Genomic DNA, 20,041 nt, shown 5'->3' with positions numbered 1-20,041 from the left:
CGGACCTAAGCAGGATTTGGTTTGGGGTGTTTTAACATTTTGAAAGCATTTCTCTTCTTTAGGATAAGCATGTTGCTTTTATTTTATTTTGAGGTTTCACCGGAAATATATTTTGTTTATTTAGCTAGCACTGAGTTACAGGCTTATACTGAGCCGGCCCGTGGCATAGGCCGTATAGGCAAATGCTAAGGGCGCCGTCCATCCGGGGGCGCCACGCCAGCGCCACAAATGGGAAAGAAAAAAAAAGTGTAACTTTCACTATTTTTTATAACTAGTTGGTACTATTATTTCTTAATACAAATAATAATCCCATGTTAATTTAAATGCAAAGCAAAGCCTGTTTAATAGAAATAATATAATATGTTTGTAATGTTACAACATTATGTCGCCCCACCCAAACCCCCCTCTCGCGGTGCGCCCCCTCCCTTCCCTACATGCTGATGAGCACGTGCCCTCCATGATTGTTTTTGGACGTCACCATATGAAAACATCAACACAAGATGTGAAAACAGCCCAAACTGTCCTGTGCCCAGAGAAGAAAAAAAGACAAGAAGAGGAGGAGAAACGAGACAAAGACAGAGGTAACGTTACATGAAATAATTTGTCTGTTACAGAACGTGATAGTAACCTGGCTATTAACATTAAGCTACATGATTCGCTAATTGCTAATCAATAAATAGCTAGCGTTAACTGTTTTAACATCAGTGGAGGGGGCTAAGTTGTTATGGAAAATAATAATGTAGGTAATTACAGTACTCCCACCCTACATTCCTCTGGGACATTTGTAAATATAAGATCTTTTAAGCAGTTGTTTACATTTCTTTGCATTTTTATTGCCTTCTGGTTAGATAACGTTTACCCACTTTTCCACCCCTTTATATATTATCGTTGTAAGCCTAGTTGTTAAAGTGCACATCATTAATGTTAATAAAGCAATATCACATGAGAGGGAATGCTGTTTTGAATATCAGCACTGCTGTGATTCGGTCAGAGATAACCATAACATAACATTCTCGTATGATATATTATACTGCTACTTTGCATTCTGCTATTCAGCATTTCACTGTGATGATGACAATAAATTGAATCTAATCTAATTTGCATATCAGTCAACATCATACATATATCTGGTTTTTCATTTATATTATATGATATAATTTCATTTTATTTCATTTTATTTCTGGAATCATATGTTTTTATTATTAGACTGTAATACTCAATGGTGTCACATACTCCTCTCTTTAGATGCCTTGTTGAAGTTTCTAAATCCCCTCTGGGCCATCTACCACATCTACTGCTGCTGCCTCCACCTCAGCAACACAACCCACCAGTGATGCAGCAGCATCAAGTGCTCCTTCTGTTGCCTCCACCTCAGCAGTAGGATCTCCTTTTTTGTAATATAGTTGTTAAAGTCATTACTGGTTTCTTTAATATCTTGTTTTGTGCAGTGCCTTATTTATGTTGTATTTCTATTTTGTTTTATGCAACTTGTTGACACGTTTTATTTGTATTTGTTTTTTGTGTGTTTAGTTAGATCTTGTACTTTATGTAGGCTATTTATGAATGTACTGTATGTAAAAATGATTGTATTTCATATATTCATTTTTAATTTTTTGTATTTATTTATTTATTTATAATTTTGTATCTTGTTAACTATTCTGATTGTGAATTTGCTTTCTTTAAGTAAAAAAAAAGGTCAAAGACAAAGCTCTTCGGTTTCTTGTGAGTATATACGCTACACTGGCGATGCAAGAGGGGCGCCACCTAAAATCTTGCCTAGGGCGCCAGATTGGTTAGGGCGGGGCCTGTGTATATTACAGCAGTGGTTCCCAAACTTTTTTAGCTGCCCTTCTATGTCCCAATCGGGTTGACGCACCCCCAATCCCCTACACCTTAAAAAAAAAAAAAAAGCAATAAGCTTTTTTAACGGCATATTACAGGCGGCATGTTTAATCATGCTCAAATGACCAGAACACACATATAATAAAATAATCACAATCGAAACAATGTGCTCTCGCACTTGAATTCATCTGAAACACAGTTTCAATATAATGCAACAAAGTTATGCACAAGTTTCCACTTTTAAGAGCAAAGAGGAGGATGACAGGCTTAGGATCAGAGGCAGAGAGCAGATAAGTTGGGAAAGTGTTATAATATTTTGAGCCACATTGAACAAAAATTGCAGCAAGTTTAAATGACCGTGGAGGTTACACAACCCCGTCATCATAACACAGGTTGGAAAAATGGAAGAAGATAACTTCTTCTACGCTTCATTTTAAGATGAAGTGCATTTTGAATAGCCTGGATTTATTAATTAATTAATATTACAGTTTTTGATTTTACATTTTACAAAGAATTTTTTTATTTACACATCTTTATTGTGTGGGGAAAAAAATGTAATTGTGTAATTATCAGACCGCCAGTACATTACCCCCTAGCAACAGCCCGTGCACCCCTGGGGGTCCACGCACCACACTTTGGGAATCCCTGCATTACAGGTTAACTGACAGAACACTAAATTACAGGCATAGTTTGTATATTACAGGTTAACTGACAGAACTGTAGACAGAAAATGTAAGCTGTAAGGGTGGATACATTTTTGTTTGTATGTAAAGCTAACCAATTTGTCAAAAAAAAAATATATATATATTCCAACTTTATGGGCAACCATGTATTTAGTGGAGTAAAAAGTACAATATTTCCCTAAAATATGGTGCAACAGAATAATAAAGTAGAAAATACTCAGGTTGAGCAGCATACAGCTATCACAGAATTGGCATAAATGTAAATGTACTAGTAATTCACTCACCACACAAACACATTAAACAAATTATAGTGTGATTCAACAGATAATTGCACTAGGGACCAGTGCATAACTGGAATTTACAGTCAGTGTTTATACGGAAATGAGCTATCCAAAACACAAACGTGTTCACACAAACACGTCATTTGGGAAAGACGGAAATTTGAATGGAGACATTTTGGCATACGAGAGATCCTTTGCATAGAATTTTCATCACAGAGTTTCGAGCCAGGTGAAATTCCCATAATAAGCGGTTATGTATCCAAAAATACATCTGTCGGCCATCTACATCTAGTGTAGAGTATGAACATATAAAACCTTTGTGGGGTTTCCACGAGTTCACACAACACAACACATTTTTGTGATATCATATTACAAAAAATAGTGGCGTGAACACACACAACATGTGTTGGTGAACTCATGATGCATATCTGATCTTATCATTATTGTTGCCACATCGGGAGTTTACTTTTTGCCACCATATCTCCAGTTCAGGAAACCCCTTGGGAAATCTGAATGTGTTATTGCCCAGATCACTCAATTGTAAAACAGATGAAATGCCTGTAGGAAAGAACTGCAATACAGATGTGAAGTGTAAAAACATTTTTTTCTTGAAATCCAACACTGCTTGTCTTAAGGGGTAAAGTACAGTCGCTACTATTGTAGGGGTGAACTATTAGGGTTAACCAAGGAATTTCTACATTTATTTGATTTATTTGGTCATATAAATTCCTTGGGTGTAACCTGTATGTAAAAGAAATTGTTACGGTAGGGGAGTGCTGTTTAATGCAGCATTATGCTTATTATATACTTATTATTACTCTGAATATATATATATTGAGATTATACTTGTATGTAGTATATTTGAGCAAATTTGCATATTTTTCCAACTACTGAAATTAAAAATTGGAAATTAATTGAAAACATACTACATTCTAAGTGTCCTCGGTGGTAGTAGTTAACCTAACACTGTGTGCTGTGATGTTCTGGCTTTGATATACTGTTCTGTTCCAGGTGTATTCGTATGACTCATTCGCGTTAAGCTGGTTGTGAACCTAATGAAGCGAATCAGAAGTTGTTTGTCAAGGAATCTGAATGTCGGTCAGGAGTCGCCAACGCTGTTGTAATGCATTAATGAAACAAGATACAGCTGATATTCACTGCAGCATGCAGATTTTCACTTTGACTGTTCAAGTCAGAACTAAACAAGAAGCAGTTTGGATGGCAACTCTCACACGAAGCTATATTAATATCCCTCCATTAATGAAGGGCCCTGGTTGTTCACAATCTTTATTTCATATAAACCAACTCTACTACTACTACTACTACTTTAAAGTAAGAGAAAAGTTGACCCCAAGTTACCTAATTATATATAAAGTCACCTAAAAGAAGTAGCAGTTCGGCCAGTCAGTTAGAAAATAACCTTAGGCTAAGGCAGAGAATATAATACTCTCTTCAGGTCATTGAATGGCCTTTAATACCATATACACTCTTGTGACCCACAATTAGTGTTAATGCAACAGTAATATTTGAGTAAATCTTTTAAATTAATTCATAGGCTGTGGCTCACTTATTTTTCAATTACCTTTAAAGAGATGATACACCCGAAGCTGCAAGGAAAAGAAGCAACCCTTTACTGAAATAAACACATTTTACTGTAAAATTAAACATTCTGGGTTCCTGGGAAGTAATTAGGTTTCCCATACTATGATTAATGCCTCGACTTCTTCTTCTTAGAAGGGGAACGACCTTGTGGTCAAAACTTCTCACAGACTTGGGACTGGTTTTAATCTAGACTTTGAATGAATTCACATTCACTTTGGAATTATTCACATTTAATCCTAAAGAAAATCCTTCTTATTTTAAGAGAGATACTTTCATTTCTAAATGTATACAAACCACTGAATGGAAAATGATCAATTATTGAATTGCTCCCACAAACATCAGCAGAGGGAGCCATTTCTTATTTAACCACAAACAGCCTGGGACCATTGACTGTACAAGCACTGTGTGTAAACTGTAGTTCTCGACCCAAATTTTGCCTGACTGAGCAGAAGCATGTTAATAAATTGGTTTGAACGGATTCCTCATAAATGTGATTTGTTCCATATAAAAATATAATTATATTCTTTTGCTTAAGTTCGCAGTGGCTTATTTTGGTGGTAGACTGTCATCATAATGCCCCTACAATATTTGTTTTAACATTTTGAAAGCATTTCTCTGAATTAGGATAACGTCACCCTGTTAAAGTAATTGGCTAACTCATTTTTTCAAGTTTTGCAGGAAACACAAAACTTCACCAAAAGTGTAACATATAACATTTATTGATCATTTCACTCAAAAAGGATGTAATAAAGGATGGCTATTGGCATAGTAATAAAAACTGTGCGTAAATTATATTACTTAAGAGAAATAAATGACTTAGGCAATTTTTTGAACATGCCTTTGTGACTTAAGCAAGATATGGTAACACTTTATTTTGAAGGTGTCTACATAAGAGCCTGTCAGAAACATGACATGACAAGTATCATGAGCATTAATGTTACTTCAAAGTGTCATTAATGTTTACGACACATCCCATGTCATGTTTATGACACGCTCATGCCACTCTTATGTAGACACCTTCAAAATAAAGTGTTACCAATATTAGTATCAACAATAAAACACTGATAAACTAAACTGATAACTAAACAATCTCCCTCAAGCTCTTATTTGCTGGGTTCTTATCTGATGCCTATGAATGGGGCAAATTGTCAAATAAGTGATCATCTTAAAGGGATAAAATCACATGATCTGATCAACTGAGGATGTAGGCGATTTTACCATAGGTGGCCGGCGTCATGAGGAGATGATTTAGGCAAAAAAAAACAAACAAAAAAACAAAAACAATTTTGACGAAAAATGACTTAGGCGATTATTTTAACAGTGTGACTAAAAGTATTGTGCTTTTTGTTTTATTTTGAAAGTTTCACCGGAAGTACATTGTTTATTTAGCTAGCATTAGGATGACAGGTTACCTGACAGAACTGTAGACAGGAAGTTAGCTGTTTTTGAGGGTGGACACATGTTTTGTTTTCATTGAGACATGCCCTTGAATGCCTTGTCAGTCCTGCTGGTGTAATATTAGGTATGTAAAGCTTTAATGTTTAGTTAACCAAGCTAGTGTAACGTTAACTAGCCACATAGCAATAGCAGCATTCGTACATTAGACGGTAACGTTATTAGCTTGAAGTTATCAGACATGAAGTGAAGAGAAGCACGAGTAAAGTACTGAGAGCTGGAAGTGAAGCTACTGTACAATGAAATACTGCCATGTTTAAATAAATAAAGTTCAGAATTTGTTTGTAACGTTACCTCTCTATGTTGAGTATTCACGGCCGTAAATGGTAACGTTTGATGTTATGCATCATAACTTTGAGTCTTTGTATGTTTAGGTCAACAGTAACAGCGCCACCATGGGGTTCCTACTGTCCAAATCCATGGATGCAAACTTCAAAAAGCAGCAAGAATTCATGCTCCACAATTCACGGCTGCAGGTGAGTGCATATAAAAATACCATTATAAATATCGTCACACTTAAAATTATCGCCGAAGTCAATTGTTTTTTTTTTAACCTAAACCATCTCCTCGTGACGCTGGCCACCTATGGTAAAATCGCCTACATCCCAGTTGATCAGATCATGTGATTTTACCCCTTTAACATCATCACTTCTTTGACAATTTGCCACATTCATAGGCATCAGATAAGAACCCAGCAAAGAAGAGCTAGAGGGAGATTGTTTAGTCATCAGTTTAGTTTATCAGTGTTTTATTGCTGACACTAATATTGGTAGCACTTTACTCTAATGTGTCTACATAAAAGTGACATGTCATAAACATGACATGGGATGTGTCATGGACATTAATGACACTTTGAAGTAACATTAATGCTCATGATATTTGTCATGTCATGTTTCTGACAGGCTTGTGTGACTCTTATGTAGACACCTTCAAAATAAAGTGGCATGTTCAAAAAATTGCCTAAGTCATTTATTTCTCTTAAGTTACATAATTTACACACAGTGTTATTACTATGCCAATAGCCATCCTTTGTTACATCCTTTTTGAATGAAATGTCATATGTTAAACTTTTGGTGAAGTTTTTTGTGTTTCCTGTTTCCTTGAAAAAATGAGTCAGGCAATTATTTTAACAGGGTGACGATATAGCAAATAGCATGACTTACTTCATGCACCTGACGCATTGTGATACCTGTATAATGTGGAGCAGAGTGTCTTGGTTGAAGGCCTACCCTTGGCCTACTGTGGCTCGGATGGTATCTTATCTGTATGTTGCTTTGGACAGTAGTGCTTGGCAGCTGATTAAATCTAAATGTACAACTATACATGTACATGCTGACCCAGTCAATGCTGAAGTACCTACTGTGCAAAGCAGACACCTATAAGGTCACCATTTGGCAGTAAGATATTAATTGTATTTTTTAAGGAATATAAGAGTTCAAAACACACCACTAAGCAATTATAAACTGACACAATGAGGGCCTTAAATTGGATCCTGCATTATTAGATTTCTGATAAACCAAAATTAAACGCTAGCTACTTTTCAAATCGCATACGTCTTTGAAAAAAATATTAGACCACACTTGTTTTCTTCAATGTCTTGTTCATTGTAATTCAATTTGGACAAATATAATGATAACAACAAAAATACCTCATAAGAGTTTAATTTAAGAGCTGATATCTAGACATTTTCCATGGTTTTCTTGATAATGATTTTGGTTATTATCAAGAAAACCATGGAAAATGTCTAGATATCAGCTCTTAAATTAAACTCTTATGAGCTAATGTTGTTGTTATAATTACATTTGTCCAAACAAATGTACCTTTAGTTGTACCAGGCATAAAAAACAAGAAATTGAAGAAAAAGGGAGGTCTAATATTTGTTTCCATGACTGTACTTTTAATTTTTACTTTTAGTATGTACTCCTGCTGTTGGCTCTGAAGAAATTCTGAAAGTAACACCGACTGGCTGGATCAGAGAATATCAACGACGCAACCAGGTGTCTGCTCTCTAATCACATGAATCTTTACCATCTATTTGGCTTGTCAGCGTCACATTCTTTCCTCGTTTTTCTTGAATCATGCAGTCTCACAGCCAGGGATAGAAGCTTTAATTCAAATCTCAGCATTTCCATTTAGAGACCCCATGTTTTATTGCACTCATTATTACATTTAAACAAAGGGTTGTTGTTTTTTCTCTTCCCCTTTTTGGGGCCAATTTGTTGTGATGTATTCATGCCTGTAAGCTGCTGAGCAGCAGGTGGGATGTGTGACTGTCATAACAACAATGACATTATCCGACTTAGACCCAACAGGTTTGTTGTGTTTTCTTCCCTGTAATTTTCTCCTGCTCTCCCAGCTGTAAAGGTGGTAGAAGATGACTAATATGATTCAATGATGGCAAAGGCTTGGCAATTGAGTTTTAGAGCATGCTCATTTGGGTCGTGACGATGACTCACGGGTGATTATTAGGTACATGTTTGAGCAATGCTGTAGTGGATCTACATTATTTCAATGAGTTACCAGTACATATAGTTTCCTATTTATATTTAACTCAGCACACTTTTAAGAAAAAATACATATATGACATTTTTCATTTTGTTATCATCTGTCTGTTAAAAATTTATTAAAAGCATTTGTGACAATTTTTTGATTTTGGTTAATAAATTTACCTTTACGTGAACAAAACATACTCAAAAGTCGAACAATCAAACAAAATAATAATAATAATAATAAAATGATTGTATTTGTATAGCACCTTTCAAAACAAAGTTACAAGGTGTTGACAATAAAACAAAATGCAATTAAGAACACTTAAATAAAACAATTAAATAATTTATAAAACAACGTAAAAGAAGGTAAAGGTCAATAAAAGGCAATACAATAAAAGTGAGTTTCAAGAAGAGATTTCAAAGATGACACTGAGTCCCCATGGTTGCTAATTGTCAAATGATATGTTACTGTCTGTAACAGGAAATAATTTTGCCGCTTTTTTTCATCTTCAATAGAAAAATAGCATCTTTAATTCACCAAATGAAATGAATAAGATTGTTCCTGTCAACGTCAGAATATCTGTGAATTGCATTAATGTACTGTTGCCTCCCCGTGCATTAAGATGTCAAAAATAATTGCTTGCCTGTGTCCTCAACTCACATTATTCAAAACTAATTGATCCCTTCCACACTCTTCCCTTGTGGACTCTCAATTCAAAGTCATTTGGCTTTGTGTTTGAATCACGGTGTCCATCTTAAACATCACTTGAAAATGTTGTGTGTTTGTGTGACGCATGTCCTGTGGATAAATGGTAGCTGTGAAATTACATCAATGACGTACTTTTTAATTTTTTTTTTAATTTTATACTTTGGAGGGCTTTGGCTGCAAATTGTAGGGCTGTGCTTTTCATTCACAGTCACTGAACTTGAGTGTGGTTGAATGTGAAGTAGGTGAGAAACAAGACCACCCTGCAGGGGTTTTGATTTGTTTTATTTCGCTCATTTAACAACTGCAATTCTCACTTTCTCAACATAATACACTAACGAGGAGTACAAATCCTGATGTTTGTCCCTTTTAGAAAAAATAAATAAAATGTATTTTACAGAAAGTAGAGATATTTAACAGAAAATACGAGGTGATTTCAAAAAGCTAATGGCTGATGAGGTATTGTTAAAACTTTTTTTTAAAGTGTCCACAATAAAATAAATAGAATCACCTGAATGATATGTGTGTATTTATGTTCCCATAGTCACACCTTAGTTTGAGCAACTACATGTGTCGGCTGGCCCAGAGGATAAAAGATACCTGTCAATGTGGATTGTATTTCTACATTTGAGAACTGGATGGTTTTCTGTCTTTCAGGGGCTGTAGCAGTTTTAACACCATAGTGAAAATTTTAATTCTTACGGAAATCTCCAAAATGTCAAAAGTTGGCACTTTTCTCAAGTGGTCAAAAATGATTAATTTTAGCACCAAATCAGTGAAAAAAATGGTAACAACCCCAAATTAGGTGTAGCAACATATGAGGCATAAGTGAACATAGGAATGGCCATCATATAATTTAATAATATTCTAAGTCCTTATGCACTGTCAAAATTTTAATAGGCACCCAACCAAATCACAATGTTTGTTACGGATTTATTACTAGAAGAACTGAGCTGTATTTCCCAGCTTTCAGATGATGTACACCACTTCTATGTGTCATCTACTGCTGACCTGATATCTCCCCTTAAAGAACCCCTGTCCCCCACTAAAAAAAACCCCTCTAAAAATGCCTCTATAGGTGCGTTTCCACTATAGTCGAATACCCAGAATAAGGCGTGTCTCCCTCGCAAAACGCCCCTAAATTGAATATGAGCCGCCCGCTTGACCAGCCGTTTCTTGCCCCTGTTGAAGAGCAGGGCCATTTTCCTCCCCTGAAAAAAGCCTGGTTGCTGATTGGATAGAACGCTAAGTGGGATGTGACGTAGTACTCGACGCCACAACACGCACCATTTTTAAAAGCCGTCGACGTATCGAGTAGTCACAACAATAAACACTGCTTGTTCCATCTCGGCATCTACTTCCTTATTATGTTTGGCGCGTCTCCCATGAGGAGACGCCGAGAGGGCGTGGCCTGAAACTTTCCCAGCGGCCACTTTTTACCCTATTGGAAACGTGCCTTTTGTGGGTCTTAGAAGGTTGATATTATCTATATCCCTGAGATTAAAGCATTAACAAGTTATGTGATGTGCTGATTAAAATGATTCACAAAAGAAATTCTGATTTATATTGAAATTGTCAGGGAAAATACTATATATTCAAGACTTAAAAGACTTCAAACAAATGGCATGTTGATAACATGTGATAGTAGTCATACTATCTCTGTGTCTGTGTAGTGGGGTTCTCCCTCTCTCTCTTTCTGTTGCATTTTTTCTTTCAGTGTGTAGGCCGCAATTATTTGTGTGTATTATTTGTGTAGTTTTCCAGGTATTGTCCCGCTCTGCGTAAGCCTGCAGCCTTTTGAAATGTCAGTGAATTTCCCGCTTACGTTTCAGCTCTGCTCTCACCTTGTCACCCCCAGAGTGAAGTCATGTTGGCTCATTTCTTTCTTTCACTTTTTCTTCACTGCTCTTCACAGCCACTGTCTCCTCCGCTGCTTGTCCAAGCTTGCTTTCAAATCTGTCAGTGTCATCCTTTGTGATGACACTGACAGACATCATGTTGTCTATTTTTAAAGCACACACGTAGGTAAAGGTAACACTTTTGCTTTTTTAGTAAAAAAATAAATAAATTTGGCACTTGGGAAATTATTATTATTATTATTATTATTATTATTATTAATAATAATAATAATAATAAATGCATTTCCCTCAAGTATTTTGACGTAGACTGCTTAAAATGGGTGTCAAACCTCAATACTTATCTGGTTTCTACCTAAAAGTGCCCATCACAGCAAGTAACTGTCATATATTGAAAATGACATGATTGACTTAAATCAAAATTTTGCCAATGAAGTGCGTATGTTCAGACACATTTTTACATTTGTTTTCTTCTGTTATGTAAATACATCAACATGTTTATATATCATTTCGGTACTTGCTACTGTAGCTGTGTTACTATTGGAAATGTTTAAATGATGCCCAGTTTCCAGTCATATTGACAGAAGGGACAGATTGTCTGACAAAATAGGTTATTCCCCCCCAAATGTGATTGTTACTGAATGATTTGGATACTGTGCACAAATGCAGCATTTGTGTCCACATCTGTGAGTTTGGAAATGTATTTAGTGGCTGTGTGTTTGTGGTTTGGATGAGTTTGTTCCTGTTGGTGACTTAATAATGTGGTAAAGTATCAGTGGCAGTGATAGATGAGGGCTGGCCGTTTGATGCTTTGATACTTGGGGAGCGGTAGGTGGTGAGTTTGTGGAGTTTCCAGATGCTAGATAGCTTCTACTGGCAGAGTTTAAGATCTGAGTGTTCATTAAATCTGTGTTAAAAGTCAGAGAGGTAAAGAGTCAATTCAGTGCTCATAATGCAGAGGTTGTGGAGGGTGGAGGTCAAACACTGTAATTGTATTTGTTCATTTTAATGCCTGGTACAACTAAAGGTACATTTGTTGGGACAAATATAATGATAACAACAAAACTAGCTCATAAGAGTTTAATTTAAGAGCTGATATCTAGACATTTTCCATGGTTTTCTTGATAATGATTTTGGTTATTATCAAGAAAACCATGGAAAATGGCTTTCCATACATTTTACTTGAGATCATTTTACTTGAGATCATCCATTTAGACTTTTAATATCTGTCTAACTACTATTGGAATATTGTACACCCTCTTTAAATGATATTTTAAGCAGGTGACTAATGGGATAAAATGATTAATAAGAAGTAGGTAGTTTCCAGATCAAACATCCAGTATCTCTGGTCTACTTCCTGTTTTACGACCCAGATGAGAGAAGAGATGACTTCACGAGAGAATCTCTTTAATCACGTTACCAGAAACGTTTCATTACACATTTCTGGCTCTTGAGGAAAATAGATGGTAATTTTCCCTGACTGTCTTCGGAAAGGGGTCTTATCGAAACATAATAAATGATGAGTCATGAGTCATTAATAACACCTGCTGCATTTTGTTTCTATTTCAACTTTGTCTCATTTTAATGAGGCATCTTTGAGGTCACTGTTGTCCACATGAACATCACAATTACAGAAACAACCGCTGATGATTGCAGCAGCCGTTCATGTAATTTCCATTAATTGGATACATTTCTCCACCCAGATTCTATCTCTTGGATATGACACACAGTTTGTATCCTCTGCCTTCCTGGACGGGGCAGCAGTTGATGTCAGCTTGGTTGCAGGAATTAATACCAATGTTTTTTTTTTCATGTTCAGTGACAAACGAAACTTTTCAAGTGATCATGGAAGTTCCTTGTTCTCAGCTTATGTTACTTCTTTTCTGTTTTACCCCTTAACCCATTGAAGCCTGGAAAGAGGATACGTCGTTTTGTAGTATTTGTATAAGCTCTCAAATACTTTTTGAATTTCATTTCTATCTGCTACAGAGGCTGAAAAATCTATTATTTAGTAGAAGCATTTACACAAAACCAGGTTTTAGGGGCTTATTTTCAAATCACCCAGAGGTTTTACAGGCGTTTTAGGCCTCAATGGGTTAACCTGCTTACAGAGTCCATGGTGACATTTACCTATTGTTTGTTTTGCTGAACTAACTTAGACTGCTCAATTATGGCAAAAATCACAATGACAATCAATATTGGGATCACGATTATTTAACAAGATAGCTCATTGACTTTGATAATATGCATTTGTTGAGCAAAATAATGGATATAATTAGATTTAAAAAATAATATAATACATAATTAGATATACATTAAAATAAATAATAGAAAAATAACAAATGATCAAAACAAATAAGAATAATTATGTGAGAACTGAAAAGTACTCAATATAAATATAAAGTTCTTCCCTTCCCTTCTCAGTCCATCTCCTCAAACAATAACAGCACAGTGCTCAGTAACAACAATCACTACTATACTACTAGATACACAGGTTACGATATGATTAAAAAAATATATACTTTTATCACAAACCGAATCGAATCAATACAGTGATACGATTTGATTTGATTCTACGGTTAATATTTGTTGTAGATAGTTTATAGTGTGTCACTCACAAGTTTTATATTTTATTTATCTTGTGATTTGCCATAGAGTTAGAAATCTGTTTTATTGTTGGTCTGAACAACAAAAAGACCACAAACATCTACATTTATAATAAATGAAAAGAAAAATCGTTCTAGAAGCTTTTTTTCCTTTCATGATCTGTTATTTTCCCCATTCCGATTTATTATGGATACTATTAAAGTAATAAAACAAAATAAAATAAAAACATTAGAGAGTTTGTCCGTCAGCAAGAAACACTTTTACATCGTTTGTCATTTCCATTCAGTCCCACGTGAGGCTGATCATTCCTGAGAGCAGGTTTGATCTGAGTGACATCATTTACATTTTCACTTAATCATCTAACCTAATAAAACATTGGCCAGTGTTCAGCGGGCACAGTCATGTTCTGGGCATAGCTGTGCCCCTGAGCTATACTATACTATACTATTTAAGGACAAATGTTTCCTGTTTTTCTGACTATTTTTCTGTTTTTTTTTTACTAATTTGTTTCTTTTTTTTGCAAAAAAAGTATTTTTTTCTGTTTTTCTGACTATTTTTTCATTTTTTCTGACTTTTTTCTTTTTTTCTGTCATTTAAATACACAGTGCAGGTTTTTACTTGTGTGCAAGTGTTTGTTAAGCAGAGAAAACATTTTATCATTATTATTATTATAAGTGCATGTCTACAGCTGATAAAGTGACTGACAGCTGATCCAGCTGTGATCCGCTAGCGCCGTCATAGATATACTTTGTCTTGACTAAAAGGAGCTTTTAAGGTTCACAAATGGTCATTAAACTTTCCACAATCAGTCTAACAGCATGCTAAGAAAAACATATTGGGTTAGTTTTAAGAGCTGATTGTGCCTCATTAACGGAAGTACCTTTTTGATATATTTTTACCTGCCAGTGACTCTCAGCCCGGTGATTACAGCTTGACCCTCCTGAGCTGTTTTTTGTAATTTTATTTCAGTCCTTCTCCCTACAACTGACTTTTATTACGAGCCAATCACCCCACTTCCTCACAGTCACAACAGGTGAACAGATTCCATCAAAGGTATTTGATTACTGCCACTACAGCTTTTGTTATTGGAGCTACCAGGTGAAGTAGAGCTGGATCAACATGAGAGGTAGCCTCATAAAATCTACTGGACTTACCAGTGCTGCAAACCAGATGATCCGGACAAAGCTTTAGAATTATAAAGAATTTCATAATCCATTTCTAACCTCTTTATTTATTGTGGAAATATACATTTTGCCATGGACAATTTTTCATCCATAAAAGGCAAATGACTGGAGACAATTTCCCATGCCTACTGTCAGGCTCTGACTGATGAGTCTTCTCCTTATTTATCCTGCTTGACAAGTGAAACACATTTATTTCTGGGAGTTGGTCACTATGAAGCCTACTCCCTCATAAAACAATGTTAAATTAACTTAACTTGAAAATGACTCACCCCCTTCTATTACCTACATGGAGATGTTTTTTTCCTAGTTTCTTGCTGACTGTCTCAAATTTCAACAGCAGCCCAAATCGAACATTATTTCTAGTTCGTAATGAGCTCTTAATGTTTTACAGTAAGTGTAGATAATGTCCCCAGTAGTACTGCAGTACTGACCATTGACATGGTAATGCAAAATATAATAAGTGCAATTTTAGAAATGGTTTGTTGTATAATGTTCTGGTGTTAAGTTTTGTTGCATGTTAAGAGTGTTACCCAAATCGGTCATTCTGTTTATATGACAGAACTCAAAAATAGATAACATACTTACTATTCTCTTTTTACAGGCTCCATTTATTTAATTTGGTTCAAATTAAACTAAGCGTGCATATTAATGTACATACAGTACTGTGCAAAAGTCTTAAGCAGGTGTGAAAAAATGCCTAGAAGAGTTGATGCTGGTTTTGAAAATCTAAACCAAATCTGATGATGATTTGGTTTAGATTTTTCTTCTTTCACTCATTTTGCATGTCGTTAATGAGTAAAGAATAAACTATTAACATTTCTATTTTTTGAAAGCATTCTTATTTTTACAGCATTTTTTCACAGCTGCCTAAAACTTTTGCACAGTACTGTATGTCTAGAGGTAAATAAATAATGATAAATAATGATAATATAGCAGTATGAACAGAGTGAGATAAATATGCTAAGATATATTTGTATAGTATCAACAGTATAAAACGTGCAGCAGTTACAGTAGGCGGTGTAGGTATACGTTGTGGTAATAGTCTGTAATGTATAGGTGTGCGAGAGTTTAAGTACATGTAAGTGCAGTAGTTGGACACTAATGAGTAACTGTGAGCCAGAAGCCAGTCTCATTCACTTTAGCTGCAATTCTGCGTAATGTTCAGCCATTAACTCAAAATACATAATTGTTATTGAATATGAGCAGAAAGTCAGAAATCAAAACGTTCCGACATGCTGTAATTTATGTCATCCGTTTTTCTTTTTTTCTTTACCTTTGCGTCATCAGTGAGTTAATGTCACGTTCCTTAAGTGGAAATAAAAGCTCATCTTTGACACATTCAGTTTTTTGAGGATAAAGGTTTTTTTTTAACAAGATTGTCACTCTGTCAGCTCAATAGCAAGAGTAGCAATAGAAAAATTCATGTAGATGTGAGTAAACATCCAACAGGAAACAGCGGACAAAAGATTCACATGACTGAGCTTCATCAGCATGGACTGGCTGTCTCTTGTTCCTTTGACCCTGTCTTTGTCCCTCCGACTGCCTGTCTGTCTCACCTCTTTAATTTCCAGGATGATACCGTAGACCCACTTGCATTTTTTTCACATAAACATATATCCTCAACAAAAATACTATCTGTCAAATTTGTAAGAGGGCATATTACATATGGAAAGTATTTGTCATTGCTGTCATTGCTGTATATAGTAACTTATACTATAAATAACTTTGGCATTTGTGGTTGTTTATGTTTCTGTAATAAGTTATTATCAGGCAAAAGTTATTTGTTTCATTAATTTATAAATCCCAGCACTGTCTCTCTCCCCCCTCTTTATACTGATAAAATATGTTTATACTGTGGCATATTGCCATACTGATACTATTCGCCATATTTATACCATTAATCTATTCATATCGTCATATTTATTTATACCATGTACATCTCCCAGATTGCCAGTGTCTTTTCGTCTATGTCTTCTTGCTTGTATATATGTTTTTTCATTTCCATTTTATATCTTTTACTTATATTTTATATTTCATGTTTATTGCTGTTTGCACCGGGGATAAGAGGGAAACACAATTTCAATTCTCTGTATGTCCTGTACCTGACTGCATTTGATAAATAAAGTTGACTTGACTTGAATTTGTTATTTAATTTGTTTTTGTTGCTGTATTTGTATTCCTAAAATTATTTTCTGATCATTAAATATCTCATGTTTTAATCATGGTATTAGTCAATATTTGCTTTTAAATGCCTGATGACATTTTCCTTGTCCTTTCTTCTGTGTGTTTGTGTAGATGGAGCGTCAGATCTTGATGCAGAACCAGATGAGAGAGAGACAGATGGCTATGCAGATTGCCTGGTCCAGAGAGTTCCTCAATTACTTTGGGGCTTTCTTTGCACTGACTACAGTTGGACTCACTGCAGGGTGAGTTTTGTCTGCAACTGTTAATAGAGGTCAATTCAAAAGTATTCTATTTAACTTTAAAGGAATAGTTCTGCATTTTTGAAGTAGTGTCATATGAGGTACTTATCTATAGTCGTGTATTATCTACAGTAGGTCTGAAAAAAATCTGAACTATCCCTTTAAGATCTACCCAGAAATTATCTTTTGTGTCTAACAAACACATACAAACAACGAGTTATAATGCAGTGAGAGAACAACCTACATCAGCTTGTTTATGACAGCTGCAAGTCTCCACAGGTTCTGTATTAAATGAATCACAGTCTTTACTGGTGCATCTCCATGTATGACGTTTTGTTGTTGTTCGACACAGTAGTCACAACAAATTTAACTGTAGCAGTTACGGTTTGCTAAAAAAAAATTACAAGCTACCTATGGGTGCCACTACAGCAACATGACACATTACATTGGCTGTAACTCACTGGTTGTTCACTTGACATTTTCCACAATTTATCGTTCTATTTATCGTTAACACAATGTTCTCCTGTATTACTGTGTATATTTTAATGCAAATCTTACATTACATTTTTTGCAATTAAATATAAATGTGTAGCCTAAGTGGAAGTATGCATTCTGTACGTGCTTTATCTTTTATAACATAATTAAAGTAGAAAATACTAAGATGTTCTTCTCTTTGTCTCTATACTTCAGGGCTATTAAAAGAAAGAGACCTTTCCTGTTGGCTCCCATCGTTCCTCTCAGCTTTATATTTGCCTACCAGATGGACAGCGCCTATGGGACGCTTATTTATCGCATGAGAGGTAGGACTAATCAGTTATCATATTTATCATCAATACCCCACAGAAGCAAAGCTTTAATGCTGATGAGGAAAAAAAACTTACACTTACCAGCAACTTAAATTACAGGACCATTTCTATATCTCAAATAGAAATTTAACAAACATGGACTCAATGCAATTAATGAGTTTTCAGACATCGGAATGTGTAACAAAAAAATCTCACAAACTAATGCCATTTTAAGTCATTTTCACTGACTGGCTGTTAGTAAAAGTAATATTAAATGGGTATAATACAAATATATAAAACTTAATCTCCAACCCTTAATTTTTTCAATGCCATAAGTGCTCACTTGGAGAGGCTGAACCCAATAATTACCTCTAATTAATGAAATGGCTTATTTAAATACATTTGTGACAAAAAATAGTGCATGTTCATGACAAAAGTGGTTGGTTTCACAGACACCCATTTGCCACAATACAACAATCCATTGTAATTTTTCTCTATTGTACCTTCAGGGGAGGCTGAGACTATCATGACGTCTGAACATGAGCGTCTGGACTTGCCTCATGGGACTCCAACTTTCGATAGCATAGAGAAAGCCCGCCGTGCTCGAAGCAGCCTCGCCTCCTTCTTGGAGAAATAACGTGTTGGTTATTTGAGAGAAAATCATAACCGTCCAGTCGATGCATTCACCCATTCTGCTTTTGCTTAAAAAAAAACAAAAAACGGCCAATTACCTACTGCCTATTTGACATCATTAAGTCTATGGTTTGCACTAATTTTATGTCATGGACCTTGAGTCAAATCAGTCTCAATATTAATAAGTAGAAAATAATGTTGTTCTTGTGGTTATTGTTAAAACATCAGTAGCTAAACGTATAGTAAAGCCAAAAAAAAAAACTTATATCGATAAGAGATGCAGTGTCGGTACTGAAGTATATCATGGAATAAATATGTTACATGAATATTTGCATCAATTACATTCAACCATTGTAAAGTACCTCAGTCAGAGACTACAGCTGTGTCCTAAATCCAGACTCCATACTAATTCTATACAGTATGCACTGCACACTAAGCTGTAAGTTTTACCAGTTAGCATACAGAAGTATCAACATCATCAGACCGCTGTTTCTCTTCAAAGCAACCAGACTCCATTAACAAAAACAGTAATGTAAAGTTTCAGACACTGCAGCTGCTGGTCTACCACCTCAACCAAATATTAAAAGATTGAATACTTACTTTTGTCGTCCAAGAATTTGAGCTGTTTCAGCATCATGCACATTTTTTTAACCAGGTGGTTCAGCTTTCTTTCCTTTTGCCATTGCATTGTGGGAATAGTGTGTACCATAATCACACTTAAGCGTATTTACTATGCATGCTGTCTGGTTTATCTTAAGTTGTCACTTTTCCAGTCTGGACATAGTTAAAGGTAGCTTATCCTCAGTATGTGGTTTAAAACTGAGACCCTGCGTATATCTCAAAAAGTGTTTTATAGCTGTTAATCATTTACTTAATAAAAGCTGCATTAAGTGCTTTTGACCACTAGAGGGCAGAAAGACTTTTAAACACAGTCCGAACAACATAATCTCTACAAAGTCCCAGGTTATCCAGGCTGATGTTTTAGCAAACAGATGTTTTTCCTGTTTGCTCATCAGGCAGACACAGAACAACATTTAAATCTCTTGGTGTATATTTTCTTGCCACCTGACACAGAGAAATGCAACATTTGCATGTCTTTTAGATCTTTTTTTCCCATGTTAGATGCTAACTTTGGGGTTTTTTATTGGACAGCTGATGTTTCCTGCCAGGCAGGTACACTCAGTGTCAAAGTAATAATTAAAACAACGATTACAAAGTGATCAAAATGCTAATATAGAAAATAATCAACACTGCATTTGACCTGACAGCAGAAGAATCATATTAAAAACTCTATAATTAAATGTTTCAGTCATTGTTTCTGAAAGAGTTATTTGCAAATATACAATATCAGTACTAAGGAGCTTTATACCCAAGTTTTTGTTCGCATTGGTGCACCTGTAACATATTTTTTATGATCACAGTTGTATTCAGTGGATTTAAAATATTACAAGGTGCTAATATTTATGCATTGTGTGTTAACCATAAATATAATTTT

The 20,041-nt window shown here is 35.3% G+C and overlaps 1 protein-coding gene across 1 annotated transcript; it reads left to right on the top strand.

Annotated features, from left to right (window-relative positions):
- Positions 1-5,791: 5,791 nt before the first annotated feature.
- Positions 5,792-19,974, top strand: plgrkt (plasminogen receptor, C-terminal lysine transmembrane protein). Its single transcript, XM_059358709.1, has 5 exons — positions 5,792-5,930; positions 6,238-6,339; positions 17,001-17,131; positions 17,819-17,928; positions 18,423-19,974. The coding sequence occupies exons 2-5, from the start codon at positions 6,259-6,261 to the stop codon at positions 18,548-18,550; spliced, it is 450 nt and encodes a 149-aa protein (XP_059214692.1). The 5' UTR covers positions 5,792-5,930; positions 6,238-6,258; the 3' UTR covers positions 18,551-19,974.
- Positions 19,975-20,041: the final 67 nt, after the last annotated feature.

This window comes from Centropristis striata, chromosome 19 (genome assembly GCF_030273125.1).
Source record: "Centropristis striata isolate RG_2023a ecotype Rhode Island chromosome 19, C.striata_1.0, whole genome shotgun sequence".
NCBI classification, from domain to species: Eukaryota; Metazoa; Chordata; class Actinopteri; order Perciformes; family Serranidae; genus Centropristis; species Centropristis striata.
Note: the sequence above shows the minus strand (reverse complement) of the source record. Positions and strands in the feature narration are given on the sequence as shown.

Bases quoted from the DNA above. Each gene is read 5' to 3' on its own strand.
- plgrkt (XM_059358709.1), top strand. From the start codon at position 6,259: ATGGGGTTCCTACTGTCCAAATCCATGGATGCAAACTTCAAAAAGCAG. The intron at 17,132-17,818 runs GTGAGTTTTGTC...TCTATACTTCAG, and splicing joins ACAGTTGGACTCACTGCAGG to GGCTATTAAAAGAAAGAGAC. The intron at 17,929-18,422 runs GTAGGACTAATC...TTGTACCTTCAG, and splicing joins GCTTATTTATCGCATGAGAG to GGGAGGCTGAGACTATCATG.